Raw genomic sequence first — 18,263 nt, forward strand, 5'->3', positions numbered from 1 at the left:
TTTCCAAATAATGAGCAGGGCTCATCTCTCATTTCAGCTCCCGTGTTCAATTTCTTATTCCAAGGTCAAATCTTAGGTCAACTTTTGACGATAGTTCTTACACATAGAATGTGTTTTCTCTTCTCTTCATTTCTCTCCTTCCTTCCCCTGCTACACATATCCACCATCTCCTTTTTTTTTTTTTTTAATAAACTTTTATTTTAGAATAGATTCATATACAGGAACATTATGAAAATAGTACCAAGTTCCCATGTACACCACACCCAGCTTCTACTATTATTAACATCTTGCATTAGTGTGATACATCTGTCACAATTAATGAACCAATACTGATTCTATGTTACTAACTAAGCTCCATACTTTATTCAGATTTCCTTAGCTTTTTACCTCATGTCCTTTTTCTGGTCCAGGATCCCACTCAGGACACCATATTCCATTCATTTGTCATGTCTCCTTAGTCTCCTCTTGGCTGTGACAGTCACTCAGGCTTTCCCTGTTGTCGATGACCTTGACAGTTTGAGCAGTACTGGTGTTTGTATTAGTAGAATGTCCCTCTCTTGGGACTTGTCTGATGTCATTCTCAAAGTTAAACTGGGGTAATGTATTCTGAGGAGTAAGACCACAGAGGTGAAGTGTCACTTTCATCACATCATAGCAACAGCATCACTGTTGATGCTGGTGTTGATCACCTGGCTAAAGCAGTGTTTGTCAGTTTTCTCCACCGTAAAGTTCCTCTTTCTTCCCCCTTCTTTCCATGCTTCCCTCTTTGGCAGGTCGTCACTACATGCAGCCCACACTTAAGGAGTGGAGGATTATGCTCTGCCTGCTTGAAGGTGGACTACCTACATAAATTATTGGAAATTCTTCTGGATGGGAGATTTGTCTATGCTTCCCCCTATTTATTTATTTATTCAATCATTTATTTGTGTCAGTGTGAAATCATGGATATTTATTTTGTACTTGGGTTATAGTCCAATACTAGTTTATTTTGTTGCTCAAATTTTTCCCAACTTTGGGCAGTGGGAGTGCTTTAAGTTGACATTATGTCCCTTTGACCTGTTCTCATTATGTGGATTTTTTGTTTATGTTTTTTGAGCAGTTCTTCACTTTCTGGTATTACAAGATGCTCCAGACTCATCGTGTAGCATATTTCCTGCCCCAGTCCTAGAGCCAGCCATTTCTCCAAGGAACCATGATACCTTTTATTGGAGAATGGTATTAGAAACCAAGACCTGGGTGCTTGGTGACCGTGCACTTTTTTATATGCTCCCCTCCACCTGTTGGCAGCAACCATGAAACAGATTGGTAGATCTCCACATAACTGCTTGACTTCCTAATTCATGAGGGATTCCTAATATTCATGATGTCACTATCTGGCATGCTTCTCAGAACTTTTGGAAAGCATGATTCTAGCAGCAATCAACAAAGACCACAGTTCAGTCATGGAGGTCAGAGGCAGCCCATGAAACTGAAAATCAGACAGCAATGGTTTAACCAGATAGCCTCTAATGACAAGGGCACTTTGGGCTTTCTGGTCCATAGGAGATCCCTTGGTAAATGTTGCTATCTATGATCAGGAAGCACTTTCATTGGAGCAGAGGAAACATGTGGACATTAAAATTCCCAGCTATTGAAACAACCACTGATAAATGTCTCTATGTCAGCCAGGAGGTGGTCCCTAGTGCACTCCCACAGAGAGATTCAAACATTGGTCCAATATTTTCATCAACAGTTTAGATGAAGTTGTGGAAACATGCTTATCAAATTTACAGATATTGCAAAGTTGTAAGCTAATATAATAAAGGCAGAATAAGATTCAAAATATGCCAGCAGGCTGATATGTAGGCTGGAAGCAAGAAGATAACATGTTAACAGGGCTGGGTTTTAGAAATCCATTGCATAAATACAGGGTGGGAGTAATAAGTTGGCACCGACTCAAGGGAAAAACATCAGAATTTTTGTTGTGCACAGGCTTTACGTGAGCTGGCAGTGTGGCAGGGCTGCCGACAGGGTGATGCTAGGTCAGGCTGGAGTAAGGGGAGTGCTCTGCCCAGGTTCAAGAGAGTCATTGTTCCACACTCCACTGTACTGGCTGGGTGGCCCCAGGAGCATTGTTGTCATTTCTGAGTACCATATTTTAATATATTGACAATTAGTGTTGACAATATATTGACAAACTACTGTTGACAGTATATTGACAAACTACTATGTGTCCAAAAAGAAGACACCCTGGCAAAGTGAATAGAACTGTACTATTCTACGATAAGGGTTTGAAGGAATTAGGGGTGGTTGGTCTGTAGAAGTGAACAAAAGGCGAATTGAGATGGCCATCTCCAGCTGGGGAAAGGACTGTAAGGGGGAAGAAACATGTTGTCTTTTTTGTGCAACTCTATAAGGCAGGACTCTGAACAAGGGGAATGAGTTACAAGGAGAGAAATTATGCATTAGTATGGTATAAGAAAGCAGTGCTCAATAATCAAGGACAACCAGGCTCCCCATAACTCCCTCTATGTGAACAGAAACTGGTGTAGCGGGAATTCCCAAGATGGGTGGAAGCTTGATAGATCCAGGCTGTTGCTTTATCCAGTTACTTATTCACTAGAAGCATAATTATGAGGTTGTTGTTTAAGCAGGTTTAGTCATGTATAATTTAGAACTGCTACAATAGTGATTTGTTTCACATTTTTCTTTGGTTAATTATTCAACCTTCTTGGTTTTCAGAAAAGCTGGTCATGAAACCCAGTTGGGAAGGTGCAGGAAAGTTCAGTTCTTTCCCAAAAATACAGTTAAATAACTGACATTAAACAATTAAGCCTCAAGTACAAAAAATGTGTTTTTTTGTCAAACAACATAAACCCAATTGAACTAGTCCAATTGGTAAAAACTACATCCTACATTTCATATTTGGAAAAATTAATTGCCAAATTAATTGACGAGTGTGAGACCAGGCCTTTGGCCTCTCTCTAGAACTCCCATAACTGTAGAGGAAAAGAATGTGGCCCATTTCCAATTATGTGTTGTGTTTTCTTTTGCATCTGTGTATGTTTCTCAATTTGGGGCCACCTGTCCTTGAGCAGCTGGAAGCAGGCGGTATATTCAAGAAGGCTAAGCCAAAACTCATTAACTCATGATTGTTGGTATTGTTGGGGTTGATTGCTGGCCGTGGGAATCATCCTTCCTCTGTCTTGCACAGCTGTATGTTCTAAATCACCGGAGGGAAAAATGTGTCCTGTTAAAGTACATTATTTTTTTTAGATCATAAAGTTTGTCAATTCCTCACCCATGTCTGTTCTCACAGCTTACAGGCCAATGCCCATGTAAATTAGGCTATGGCGGGAAACGCTGCAATGAGTGCAAGGAGAATTATTTTGGCAATCCACCAGGGCCATGTGTTTGTAAGTATCAATAATTCTAAAAACATCTGAGTACAACCAACCTGGCCCTGCCAAGGGTATGCTTCAAACCAAATGAATTTTTAATTCCTTTATTTGGTTGTTGCTTTTAATAGTATAGGCTTACTTAGAAAATTCACAAAATTTGATCCAAGTTTTGAAAATAATATTTTTGTAGTCCTGCAAAAGAGATTATTTTGGCCATTGTTAAAACTTTTAGCTGATATTAAAATTTATAGCTTATATTAAAATTTCTCAAAGTCATCACAATGGAACTGACCTCTGGGGTCATGACTTGTAGCCAATTTTCTGCTATTTGGAAGCAAGTTGAGAAAAATAACTACTCAGCGTAGAGAAACAGGCTGGTCAATGATCACAGGAAGCCAGTAGAGGGGACATTTCCTCACAGTGGCTCTCAGGAATCCAGGTCTATCATGTATTCACTTATTCATTTCTTTAACAAATTTTCATAGAGTGCCTGCTGGGTGCTCTAGGTGAACAAGTAAGGCAAGGCCTTGGCCCCATGGAACTTGCGTTCCAGTGTCTTCATTCCATGTATTAGTGCTAGTTGTGGGGTTTCGAGCAGTGCTGTCCGGTAGAACTTTCTGCAGTGATGGCAGTGCTCTACATCTGCATTGTCCAATGTGGTAGCTACTAGCCTATGTGGCTACTGAGCAATCAATATGTGGCTAGTACAGCTGAGGAACTGAATTTTTATTTATTTAATTTCAATTATCTTAAATTTAAATAACCCCATGTGGTGAGTGTCTACTATATTGAACAGCTTAGATTTAGTCTGGATTGGTTCTAGGAGGTAGGATTTTTGAATCTTCTTTTAAAATTAATGTCCAAAGGCAGCCAATCCAAAAAGTGCCAGCCGTGACGGTCTTTTCATTGTAGTCACCCCTACAATCATGCATTGTAGCACTTTTTTCCTCTCCGTTCTTTTATAAAGGTATTTTTGTAGCTAAAAACATCACCGTCATTTCCTTGCATCATTCAGGTGGATAACAGATTCTCAATGATTTTTCCCTGAGACCTACCTACTCCGTCCTCTATGTGGAATTGCTACTTTAAAAACCAGGAAAGAATTTTGGCTCTTGGAAAATTTGTCTTAGAGAGCCTTTTCCCCTGTGTCCCTCTCGACAGTTCAATAATCTTATTTCACAGAAATGCTTTCATTCTTTATACTGACACAGCAGAAGAAATATTGCAAGTGGTCAACTCAGGCCACAGACCCCACTAAAGCTTCTGGGGAAGAGAGGCTAATGAGGGGGAAACTTGGCCTCCAGCTGGTGAGATGACATAATGCTGCCCCCACAGGGCTCCTGTGAGGCCTCTGGACCAAAGCGGAATGTGCCATACAGATGGTACCTAGCTGAGAAGCCTAGTTTGCTAATGCATTTTCACTTGTAATGGGCATTATTTTTACTCAAGCTGTCAAATACATTTTTAAGTCACTTGTTTCTTACAATTAGTCCAAAAACCTAGGCCAATGATTCTCTAACCTTCTGGAAATTGCTGTAATGTTAATAGCTATCCCCATCCTTTAGTCTCAGGCTTAGTCAGAAACCTAGTCAATTAAAGTGTTGTATGACATCAGTTTTGTTTTGTTTTTTATTAAGACAAAATGAATTGAATGTTGCCCCTTTGTTTGAGAATGTAGTATTTCTCCTTAAAATATGGAAGACAACATGGGTCAGCACATCCAGTCTGGATTATACTAAGAAAAATGTGGTCATGGGAATTCTTAGAGTCTGTGACATGCTTAAGGAGCTCTGGTGGCGCAGTGGTTAAAGCGATCGAGTGCTAACCAAATTATTGGCAGTTCAAAACCACCAGCTGCTCCATGGGAGAAAGATGTGGCAGTCTGCTTCCATAGAGATTTATGGGGTCACTATGAGTTAGAATTGACCGGACATGCTTAAATCACCCCACAAGGCAGTAGCAGCAGTCACTAGGACACCATCTATCATTAGATCCACCCCACTCAAATAGGTGAAGAACACTCAGGCACACAACAAAATTGACAGCGGATATTTTCCATATATAAGCTATGGACTGATGGAATACTTTCCATATATAAGCCATGGATAGTGGAATGAAGAGAGGATTGCTGTACTCCAATGGCCACTGCACAGATCGCTGAAAGTATACTGGTTTAAAATGTTCACCCTAGAAATGTGAATTGGAGGGATTCTTAGAAGAGAGGAGAGGGCTTTATTCTTGAGCTAGTTGTAAGCAAGAAGACCTGGTGACATTCTCTGCTCTTCCACTCTTCCTTTTTAGCATGTGACTGCAACAGGGAAGGTACCCAGACGCCCGCCTGTGACCGGAACACGGGCAGGTGCCGCTGCAGAGAGGGTGTCGGCGGCCAGCGATGCGATCACTGCGCCCAGGGTTACGGCCAGGAATTCCCTACTTGTCTTCGGTGTCACTCGTGCTTTGATCAATGGAACCTCGTCATTTCTTCCTTCTCAAAAGTGGTGCAAGGGTTAATGAGGCTAGTTGTTAACATGGAAGATAAAAGAGGGACCCTGCCTGTCTGTGAGGCCAACTTGAAAGGCCTCAGAGAGAACATGTCTGAAATAGAAAGGATTTTGAAGCAACCCATTTTCCCATCTGGGGAATTCTTCAGAGTCAAGGATTATCAGAGTCAAGGATTATCATGACTCTGTTCGGTAAGATTTGTGCTCAAGTAGCAGATAGTTGAGCTTCTGATTTATCTTCAGTCCTTGAGCTTTAACGTCCTCGTTCAATTTAGAAATGCATCTACACTCACGTCAGGGAAATGACAATTACTCAGTAAACAAGCAAGCTGATCATCTTGTTGTCTGTCTCTTTCTTACCTATTTAAGACTGCATGTGATTTTTCCAGATGTCATCGATTATAACAAAAAGGGAGTCATTAAAAGGGTGACAGGGAAGCCTAGGAAACCCTGGTGGCGTAGTGGTTAAGTGCTATGGCTGCTAACCAAGAGGTCGGCAGTTCAAATCCGCCAAGTGCTCCTTGGAAACTCTATGGGGCAGTCCTACTCTGTCCTAGAGGGTCGCTATGAGTCAGAATCAACTCGACGGCAGCAGGTTTGTTTTGGTTTTGGGGAAGCCTAAGCCCAGCATAACTGAAAGACATGAAATTGGAAGTATGCTATTTTTTTTAATACAAATATATTTTTTTAACCATGCACTCAGAAAACTTGCTAAATCCTCCCAAATTCTTCCATTGTTTAGAAGCCCATACATTAATGTGAAGTCTTACAACAAGTATAAAAATTCCTTTAAAACACAAGATCATTTTAATTACATTTTATTGAATCTTTTTTTTAATTCATCAGACATTTCTTGATATTAGTTTGGTTGTTGTGGGTCAGGAGTTAGTAAACCAAGAATCCAACCTACCACCCATTTTTGTAAATAAAGTTTCATTGGAACACATCTACACCCATGGATTTACGTATTGTCTGTAGCTGCTTTCCCACTACAGAGGCAGAGTTGAGTAGTTGCAACAGAGATACTAGGGCCTCTAAAGTGTAAAATGTTTACTGCTTGGCCGTTTACAGGAAAAGCTTGCTGACCTGGTCTGGGGAAAACCAGGGTGAACTTGGTATAGTTTCCACCCTTATAGAAGCACACAGTCTAGTAAGAAACCAAAAAACTGTGATTATGTATCAAAACAAAGAAACACAAAAAAGTTACCATCCAGTCAATCCAACTCATAATCATCCATTTGTTTCAGAGTAGATGTGTGCTCCACAGGGATTTTCAATGGCTGTGACCTTTTGGCAGGAGGTAGCCAGACCTTTCTTCCAAGGCACCTCTGGATAGATTTAAACCACCAACCTTTCAGTTAGCATCCAAGCACTTAACTATTTGTGCCACCCAGAGATTCCGTATAGCAAAATAGCACTGTACCCAAAAAAGTTCCTGCATTAGGGAAAGTCGTTAGTTACACAAAGAAGACACAACCCAGTTGGGCTGTTCAGAGGGAGGTGAACTGCATCCTAAATGCATCCACAGGGACTGGGAGGTCAGATGACCAATTCGTGCCGGCAGGTGAGGACAGGCACACCCAGATCCTTCTAAAGACTGTTGCCCTGCAGGAAGGTGGGTTCCATGTTCCTGGATCTTCCCACTTTTCAAGAGATGTCAGACATGTGGGTTTTCATGTGAAATGCCCCCATTTTTAAACACTGGCAGCTAATCTAATAGTGCTTTTATCAGCTATTAAAAATAGCACAGGGAGCCCTGTATAGGGCACAGGAAAGATGTCTGAGGGTAAGCTTTGACCTATGTACCACTGGCTTGTGGTCATAGATATCTAGGAAAATGACAGAGAAAGTAGAACTGAGAAGGTGAAATGAGCCAGTCCACAGCGGATGTTCTAAATAAAGAGACTGTGAGAGCACAGAGCAGGGCCAAAGAAAAGATCAGGCCTGAGACATGAGGAAAGCAGGGGCACTGAGCCTCTTCAACCAGAAGCCAAAAGGCCTTCCCCTCTTGGCATCTGCTGAGCTCCTGTTCCTCTTTAACAGCCAAACAAACACCACCTCCTCCCTGAAGCCTTCCCTGACTTGACCAGAGGCAGGCTTGTGTGTCCTTCTCTGTGTTTCCACCTCTTTGTGGCTCATTCGCCACTGCCTCACTGGGGACTCCTGAGGGCAGGGACAGCCTTCTCTTTGTGTTTGTATTCCCTGAGCTTGGTGTAGTTGTATAATACATGTTTGCTGAATAAATAACAAAGTCAAAGGGAGGGGGAGGGCAGGGAACCCAGGGTGTCTTGAGCATAGATTCAGAAGTCAAGCGACCTTGGTTCAAATCCACTTACTAGCTATATGGCCATAGACAGATTAATTTCTCCAAGCTTTGGTTTCCTTATCAAAAAAGAAGATAATAGATTCTATTTCATAGGATTCTTGTAAGAAGTACTCAAGACTAGCCACTTAGCATGATGTCTGTCACATAGTAAATGCTTAAGGAGTACCGATTATAATAATAGTTATTATATAGAGCCCTGGTGGCAATCTGGTTAAAAGCTTGGCTGCTAACCAAAAGGTGGGTGGTTCAAATCCACCAGCTGCTCCTTGGAAATCCTATGGGGCAGTTCTACTCTGTCCTGCAGTGTCGCTATAGGTCAGAATCAACTCAATGGCAATGGGTTTGTTTTTTTTTTTAATTATTTATTATTATTATTATTTGCCTAAAGAATCACTGTTATGACAGTTGGAAAAGTCTGTAGAAGGGAGAGCTAGAGGAGGACATGCTAAGGAGCATTACTCAATGCTTTGCACTTGTCCCAAGATATATTAGTCCCATAAATTTGTATCATAGTTTTCCACAACTGCACCTTTCAAGATTTGTACCCAATTTCCCCATTGGGAGGACTGTAATTAACTATTCAGTTGAACCAACTGTGTGGGCTGAACCCAGCAAATTGAAGCAGGACAAAGAAGTGCATCATCAAAAAAGAAGGTGACGGAAAAGAACACACCCATGGGTACACTCTCCAGCAAGGAGCTCTCCTTTTCACTAGTGGAAATTACAATTAAACCTGTGCAGCAGTGGCACTGACAGGAATCTTGCTGATGGTAGAGGTAGTCTCAATGAAGAACTGATTTTCACCCTAGGCTGGGGAAAGGGTTTGTTTTATCATCTGTTGAAAGCCTGATATAGACCAGGCCTCTTAGATGGATTTCAATGAACCATGTCTGAATAAGTACATGCTTTTGAAATCCCAAGCGAAAGGAGACAGAGAGCGTACACCATTGAAATTAAAAGTTTTGAAAGCTTTTATTCTACTAGACCTGGTCTTCTGGTCATACTTAAATGAATAAGTGTTGAAATATTTCAGGAACTGAATTAACAGGAAAGAGATGGGTAACATACAAAACTGCAAATGGTCAAATGCAAATTTGGAGGGAAAAAAATCCCTTCTAACTGGGGATACCTAATGATGAGGGCAAGTTTTTACGTGTGCTCCCCCGCCCCAATCTATCAAATATGATACAAGTTTAACCACATATACCTTCATTTTTCCCACAGGAAACAAATCTTGCACCTAAGTGAGCAACTGACAACAGCGTATGCATTTCAAGACTGGAACAAAACAATAGTAAGACTGAGGAATGAAGCAGACCTCTTGCTGGAAGACCTTCAGGAGGAAATTGATTTGCACTCCAGTGCCCAAGTTGCAAGCATTACCGGTAAGAGAAAACGCACTTCAACTGCCTGTTTCTGTGCAAAGTTTGATGAAATCCGTAGTGCATTCCATTAGTGAGTCACTCCGTGCTTACCACCATCGTCCCCGAGCACTTTAGAAATGAAAACACACCCATTAAAGGTATGAGTTGCACATGAATATTCCAACTTTTTAAACATTGCAGAGTCTGGATACCATTTGCTGAAAATAACAAAGTAAAGCTAACAATGTCTGATACTCAACAAATACTAAAACACAAAATTATCTTCTGATGCCAAACTCTGTGAGGAGTCAAGTCATCAAAAAAAAAAAAAAAAAAAAGTCATCAGGCACTCAGTAATTCCAATACGGGCATAAGGAAATGAGAGAGGTATGTTCTTATCTCTTCCTGGGTATAAGTCATTCCATTTTCAGCAAACATAAATACAAAAGAATATGAGGCAAAAAGGAAATAAACACATTTCTCACAAGAACCTTGTAGGGACTGGAATCATGAAACATACCAAAACAAACCAGTTGCCATTGAATTGATTCTGACTCATAGCGACCCTTGAGGACAGAGTAGAGCTGCTGCATAGGATTTCCAAGGAGCACCTGGTGGATTCAAACTGCCGACCTTTTCGATAGCAGCCAAGCTCTTAAGCACTGCAGCACCAGAGCTCCATGATGTGAAACATACTACCTGTTACCCGTTGCTGCGGAGTCGATTCCGACTCATAGCGACCCTGTAGGACAGAGTAGTACTGCCCCATAGAGTTTCCGAGCAGCGCCTGGCAGATTGGAACTACCGACCTTTAGGTTAGTCGCCATAGCACTTAACCACTACACCACCAGGGTTTCCTGAAACATACTGGAAACATACTAGAAGCCATTAATTCACATCACATAGTTCTTAAAAATGAATATGAGTCATGCCAAACACAAGATCACCTTGGAGGAGAAATGGAACCCTAAAGCAAAACTTTGACTAGCTCATCTCCTGAGACGAGATCCCTGTTATATTTGGAAATGGACAACCTCTTGCTACCAAGAGAGACAGCACTGAGCTTATTCACACCTGACCAAACCAACTGAGAGGTGAAGGGAAATATATACATGAAACGAATCTCTAGGCAAAATTGTTGACTGTTTTTCCTTATCCCATGCATATACTCCTTTTTCATCTAATCCTGAACCTAAAAGAGAAAAATCAGATGGAAATTAGAGCTCTAAAGGGAAGCCCAAATTTAGTGAAGTAAATCCTTGCAAACATCTATTGATGATGCTCAATAAGTACCATGTAAAATTTTTAAAGAGTAAGGGGAGTCTCTGGATGGTACCAATGGTTAACATGCTTGGCTGCTAACCAAAAGTTTGGAGCTCTAATTCCCAGCTAATGGCCCTCATGCACAGCCACAGCTCATCTGTTAGTGGAGGCTTGTGGGTTGCTATGATGCTAAACAAGTTTCAGCAGAGCTTTGGGGCAAGGCAGACTAGGAAGAAAGGCCTGGCAATCTACTTCTGAAGATCAGCCAGTGAAAACCCCATGGATCACGATGGTCTGATCCCCTAAGAGATAAGGGGGATGGTGTAGGGCCGGACAAATTTTTGTTCCACTGTGCATGGGCTTGCCATGAGCTGGGGACGAACAACTCAATGGCAGCAAACACCAACAACAACAAAAAGTAAGGAGTTTCATTCATGATCTGGAAAGAAGGTGCCCCCGAAGGAACTCAAATCCACCAGAAGATACCCCAAGCCAGGTAGAATAAAGTGAAACTGCCTCCATGTTCATCCCGTCACACTTGCAGTCTTACAGCTGTTACTGACTCTTTTCTCAGTGCCTGACACTGTGCTGGGAAGTAGAGACAAGGAGATGAACACAGCCAGCTCCTGCCCTTGAGTTATTCCAGCCTACTGGGGAGACAGGCATATAGAACCTCAAACAACAGAAATACTGTATTAGAACATCTTCAAGCTGCTCCAGGGACAAAATAACAGGAACTGAATTCTTCCTGGGTTTATTAGGAAAGGCTTCAGGGACCCATCAAAAGTCTGTTGCCATCGAGTTGATTCTGACTGATAGTGAGCCTATAGGACAGAGTAGAACTGTCTCATAGGGTTTCCAAGGCTGTAAACCTTTACGGAAGCAGACTGGCACATCTTTCTCCTGCAGAGCGGCTGCCAGGTTAGAACCACTGACCTTTCAGTTAGCAGCTGAGTGCTTAGCCACTGTGCTACCAGGGCTCCTTTAACTTCAGGGAGTAGGTGACAGTTGAGTTGGACTTCACAGGATGAAGATAAATTTGCCAGGTAAATAAAGACAGGAAATCATTTCAAGCAACAGGAACTCTTTTTTTCATGATATACGAAAAACATGATGTATTCAAAGTATGGTAGATAATCTAGTGGAGGAACCAGGAAGGTTTAAAGAAAAGGTGTGATTGTCTCCTGCCTGGATTATGGTTATGTAGGGAGTGAAAATGTGGTTCCTAAAATACGGAGTTATTGTTTAAAGGCCTCCTATACTATACTATAATTTATGTTAAAACATGCCATATTACTTTTATGAGTTATTTTCATTAAAATATGGGAAGTACAGAGAAGTGCTTAAGAACACCAGCTCTAGAGTCAAACCATCTGGGTACAAACAGAGGCTCCATCTCTTATCATCCACAAGACCGCAGGCAGATAGATCACTTACCTCATCAGAGCCTCAGTGTCCTTATTTGTAAAATGAGGATGGTCGTGCTCATGCACACCTCACAATGTTCTGTAAAGATTAAGGAAGAAAATTGATGGGAAGTTCAGGCACACAGAGAACACTCAACACATGTTAGCCATGGTCATCAGCCTCAACATCTGGGTCAGCAAATCACAGACCGAAGGCCAAATCTGCCCGCACCCTGTTTTCGTAAACAAAGCTGCATTAGAACACAACCACGGCTACTTATTGATTGATTTTCTGTGGCTGCTTTCACGCTACGGTGGCAGAGTTGAATAATTACAACAGAGACACTATGGCAGGTAAAGCCTAAAACATTATCTAGCCTTTTGCAGAAAAAGTATGTCAACTCCTGCTCTATATAGTTAAGTACACTTAATTGGTTTATCACTTTACCATTCATATAGGTATTCATAATTAGTACCTTACATTTGTGAAACACTTTAAGAGGCATTTTCATATTATCTTACATAAAAAAAAACAGTTGTCATTGAGTCGATTCTGTGTGTCAGAGTAGAACTGTGCTCCATAAGATTTTTAATAGCTGATTTTTTGGAAGTAGATCACTAGGCCTTTCTTCCAAGGAGCCTCTGGGTGGACTTAAACCTTCAATCTTTTGGTTATCACCCTAGAGAGGTAACCGCTTGCATTACCTAGAGACGCCTTATCTCACTTAATCTTCACAAATTATTATTGCCAATTTAGAGACAAAAACCGTTGCCTTTGAACTGATTTGTTCAAGGACCTACCCAGTTAGTAAGGGGTACGTCCAGGACTCAACCCCATGTCTATGAACTTAAATCTCAATGCTATTTGTATACTATATCTGTATCTATTACACCCTGTCTAATCCATTCTGCTTAAATGCAAAATCAAGGAGGAGGATGCTGAATCTTTGTACTGATAGTTGAGACCAAGACAGTAATCAAATTGTGGAATGGTTCTCTCAATTGCCAACTTATAATTTCATTTGTTTTCACAAAATTTATCTTACTTCATGTTGATGTAGATTCCTCAGAGAATATCAAGAAGTATTATCAGATGTCATCGTCTGCTGAAAAGAAAACTAACGGAACTACTTCCGTCATAAATAACACTGAAAGCACCAGGAATGACTTACCTACCATCTTAGATACAATAACCTCAACAGGAAACTTGTCTTTGGAAAAATTAAAGCAGATTAAGATACCAGATATCCAAATATTGAATGAAAAGGTAAATAACTGTGATGATATAATAAAAGTGTAAATGTAAAAAATAAAATGTAAGTCATGACTTCATTTTATTTTTTACTTTAAGAGGCTTTCTTGAGTCATGGTTTGATCAAAATCCAAGAATAAAGATTGCGGCTTAATTTTATTATTTTATTTTTACTTCATTTTATTATTTACTATTTCCAAAGTTGTATAGATTATGGACATGTATATTATAGGTAAAAGGTCATTTCTATCTTAAAAAATAAAGTTAACAAACAAAAAAAGCAAACTGCTGTCAAATCAATTCCGACTCATAGCAATGCTATAGGACAGAGTAGAACTGCCTCGTAGGGTTTCCAAGGAGCAGCTGGTAGATTCAAACTGCTGACCTTTTGGTTAGCAGCCAAGCTAACCACTGCACCACCAGGGAACCCTAAAAATTTGACTATTACCCCCCAAAACTATAAGTATAAAAATGACATTAATTGATACAATAATTTAGATTTTTTTTCAGTTTTTTTTAGTGTACTTTAGATGAAGGTTTACAGAACAAACTAGTTTCTCATTAAGCAGTTAGTACACATATTGTTCTATGACATTGGTTAACAACCCCACACTCTCCTTTCTCAACCTTGGGTTCCCCATTACCAGCTTTGCTGTCCTGTCCGGCCTTCTAGCCCTTGCTCCTGGGTTGGTGTGCCCCTTTAGTCTCATTTTGTTTTATGGGCCTGTCTAATCTTTGGCTGAAGGGTGAACCTTAGGAGTGACTTCATTACCGAGCTAAAAGGATGTCTGGGGGCCATACTCTCAGGGTTTCTCCAGCCTCTGTCAGGTCAGTAAGTCTGGTCTTTTTTTGTGAGTTAGAATTTTCTTCTACATTTTTCTCTAGCTCTGTCCAGGACCCTCTGTTGTGATCCCTGTCAGAGCAGTCAGTGGTGGTAGCCAGGCATCATCCAGTTATACTGGACTCAGTATGATGGAGGCTGTGGTAGATCTGGTCCATTAGTCCTTTGGACTAATCTTTCTCTTGTGTCTTTAGTTTTCTCCATTCTTCCTTGCTCCTGAAGGGATGAGACTAGTGGAGTATCCTAGATGGCTGCTCACAGGCTTTTAAGACCCAGATGCTACTCACCAAAGTAGAATGTAGAACAGTTTCTTTATAAACTGTTATGCCAATTAAGCTAGATATTCCCTGAGACCATGGTCCCCACAGCCCTCAGCCCAGCAATTTGGTCGCTCAGGGATTATTTAGATATTTATTCTGTTACCTGGGAAACATTCCATTGGTCACCTCCATGTGCCAAGTATAAACAATTATTGAAGAAACACATATGAATAAAACAGTGCCTTGCCTCAGTGAGCCTGGATGGGAAAGCCCACATGTAGAAGCTAACATCTTGGTATATAAATGCCCTCTTAGAGAGAGATACATGCTGTTGTGGGGCATTCAAATGCTAGACATAATAGATACTGGAATTTAGTCTAAAATTATAGCATATGCCATTGTTAGAGCATAGAGTTTATGGAGAATATGCAAGGCTATGTTTGAGACGAATATGTTTACTCATTATTTAAAGTAATGGTTGGCATGCTATATTGTGACATAGGACTCTGGGAACATGTTGCTCTTTAACATACATATATTCTCCTTGAAGGTGTGTGGAGGACCAGGGCACCTGCCCTGTGTGCTGGCTCCCTGCGGTGGAGCTCCCTGCAAAGGCCCTGAGGGGCACAGGTACTGCGGCGGCCTGGGCTGCCATGGTGCCCTGGCCCTCTCGTGGAACGCCCTCCAGAAAACCCAGGAAACAGAAACTGTGATTCAGAATTTGGACAGCCAGATTCAAGGGTTGAAGAATCAGGTAAATAATGTCTTTTCTTGCTTTATTTGTAAAGTTGTAGGAATAAAGAAGCACACCTGTTTGAAATTTTAAAGACTGCCCTTTACCTTCCAAGTGAAATAGGATAAAAAAAATTATGCCTGAAAATATAGGATAAAAATGTAGATATGAATATAAGTGTAGATTTAGGAATAGATGTAAATATTTACATATTTTCTTTTACATATATTACATATAAAATACGTATGTATGTATCTGTAGATATACCATGATTTTACACAAATAATAGGTGCCTTCTACATTTGTTTGCTCCCTCCCCCATGATACTGCAAAAAAAAAAAAAAAAAAACTTAGCATAGTACGCCACTTCATGGCGGGGTGAGAGGGGAGAGCCTGGTTGGCAAACAAATACAGAAGACTTGCGTTATTTGGATAAAAATGTGGTATCTATAAAAATGTGGTCCCAGCTGGCCTTATATCCTTGCTTCTCTTGTTCCACAGTCCAAGTTCTACAGCAAGCAGTTGATTGACCAAGCTGGGGGGAACATGCCTACACATATTAAATGCTGAAAATTTGTATTTACATACTCACAGTTCTGTGTTGTTACATAATTTTCATTTATATATGATCCTTCATTGCTTTAACAATATTCGTTGAGTACTTATTATGTGCCAAACATTGACCTAGATGTTGGGAATATAGCAGTGAAGATCTCACTGCTGTCCAATCAATTACGACTCATAGTGATCCTATAGGACAGAGGAGAACTGCCCCATAAGGTTTCCAAGGCTGTAATCTTTACGAAAGCAGACTGCTGCATCTTTCTCCCTTGGCGCAGCTGGTGGGTTTGAACTGCAGACCTTTAGATTAGCAGCTGAGCACTTTAACCATTGAGCCACCAGGGCTCCTAGCAGTGAACATACCAAAAAAAAAAAGTTGCCATCAAATCAATTTCGACTCATAGCGACCCTACAGAACAGAGTAGAACTGCCCCATAGAGTTTCCAAGGAGCACTTGGTGGATTCGAACTGCCGACCTTTTGGTATGCAGCCATAGCAGTTAACCGTAACATCACCAGGGAACAGTGAACATAGCAGATGCAAATCCTGATCTTACATCCCAGTGGTTAAAATGAAATTTTAAACTATTCTATTGCCCTGTCTCAAAAAAATATGAGTCCTCACATTACTTAAATGAGTCCTGATTGCCACTGTATTAAGCTATCAGTTTAGAAAGATAATTCATGAAGTACATATTAGCACAATCTAGCTTAATCGGCACATAAATGGAGAACTGGAAAATGATGGAGGGGAAGTTGTCATGTTTATAAAATAGTGCACTATTTTCATTTTGATTAGAAGGGGAAGAGTGCCAGAGAGATTGGGAGAGAATTCTCAGTAGTTGACTGTGACAGAGGATGGATTACAGAGAGATGCTTTAAGAGTGAAGTAATTTAGCAATCTCTGGTTTTCTGAATATGGCATCGACTAATCTACACTGAGATTTCAGCTGTATCACTTGGTACTTTCCCATCTATTTATTTCTGGAATAGTCATTTTACTGCTATCCATTCCTAGAATGCTATTCATTTTAAAGTTAAGAAAGTTCTAAAAAAGAAGGGTGAGAATGGTTGAACAACTTAAAGAATGTAATCAATGTCACTGAATTGTATTTGTAGAAATTGTTGAATTGGTATAGGTTTGCTGTGTATATTCTCAACAATGACAAAAACAAAATAAATTATATGTATATAAAAGAAAGCTCTAGAGAAGTAAAGAACAAATCTTTTAAAAAGCCAGATTTAAGGTGCATATTTTTAATCATGTAAATATTTCTTTTTAGTTTTATCATTTGCCAATGGCTATAATTAAATCCTTTTTCACAAATCCCCGTATGGCTCAAATTAACCAGCCTGCTTTTGTAGGGAAAGATAGGGCAATTTTTTTTCTAATTATGTTTGATCCTAATTAGCCCTACTTCTGTCACAATTAATTTATTCAATTAAGCTCAGCTTGTTGGCAATATTGTCCTATTCTGTTTTTTTCCCCCTCCTCTCTCTACTTTGCTGGAGTTCCAAGAAAAGCCCATGACCTTTCTCAAATCACACAATCAAGGATTTGCACTTCTAAGTTGGAAGCCTTTTAGTCCTATCGTTCCTCCACCAAGTGTATAAAGTGTTTGGAATTTATCTTTGTAGCTCAGCTCAAACTCATTTATTATAAGGTGGAATGCTTTCCTGTTAGCGTTCAAAGAAGGCACATTACTTGAATTCGAGGAATATTTAGGAGAATAGCTATTTTAACTTATGTAAAAGAAAATGCTCTCAACCTCTTAAACGTGATGATCATTGTAGGTAAAGTTCTACATAATTTCTGTGAAAATTGCTGGTATTATAAAATGCTAAAGTCTCATTAAAACAGAATTCATGTTTTAGGTTTGTATCAGGAAAAGTCATGAATGCTAGGTCAATATTGTTTTCAAATATTAATTTCGATCACAATGTTCTTAAAGATAAATTCACATTATTAAGAAATCATGACAATGAAAACAAGTAATAACCACCTTGCAAAAGAGTACTTTAAAATGAATCTATGGTTTAATTATCTATACCTCTATTTAGTTTTTAACGACAATTTTTTTTGGTTCAGCTAAATAATTAAACACCACAAAACGAGCCTAATTAGTGTCTACTTTCCTCATTGTTTTTTCTTATTCCACATCAAAAATATAAGTAAACTGACGGAAGTCTCCAAGACCAGTGCTTTACTGTTAAGTGAGAAACTGCATAATATAAAAAACCGAAGTGAATCTGAAAAAGATAAAATGAATCTTTTAATCAAAAAAGTGAAAAACTTTTTATTAGGTAATCTTTTTAAATATTAAGACTGGTTTTTGTTTCATTTATATTAATTGAAAATGGCATGCCTAAGTCAGAA

General features: G+C 39.9%; 1 protein-coding gene across 1 annotated transcript in view; it reads left to right on the forward strand.

The window, feature by feature from the left end:
• Positions 1-18,263, forward strand: part of LAMB4 (laminin subunit beta 4) — a 107,568-nt gene that overhangs the window by 72,534 nt on the left and 16,771 nt on the right. The window contains 7 exon segments of the mRNA XM_049893544.1: positions 3,299-3,395; positions 5,682-6,025; positions 6,027-6,073; positions 9,432-9,592; positions 13,302-13,507; positions 15,144-15,347; positions 18,046-18,190. Of these exon segments, the coding sequence (XP_049749501.1) occupies positions 3,299-3,395; positions 5,682-6,025; positions 6,027-6,073; positions 9,432-9,592; positions 13,302-13,507; positions 15,144-15,347; positions 18,046-18,190 (1,204 nt within the window).

The sequence above is a fragment of the Elephas maximus genome, chromosome 8 (assembly GCF_024166365.1).
Source record: "Elephas maximus indicus isolate mEleMax1 chromosome 8, mEleMax1 primary haplotype, whole genome shotgun sequence".
NCBI lineage: Eukaryota > Metazoa > Chordata > Mammalia > Proboscidea > Elephantidae > Elephas > Elephas maximus.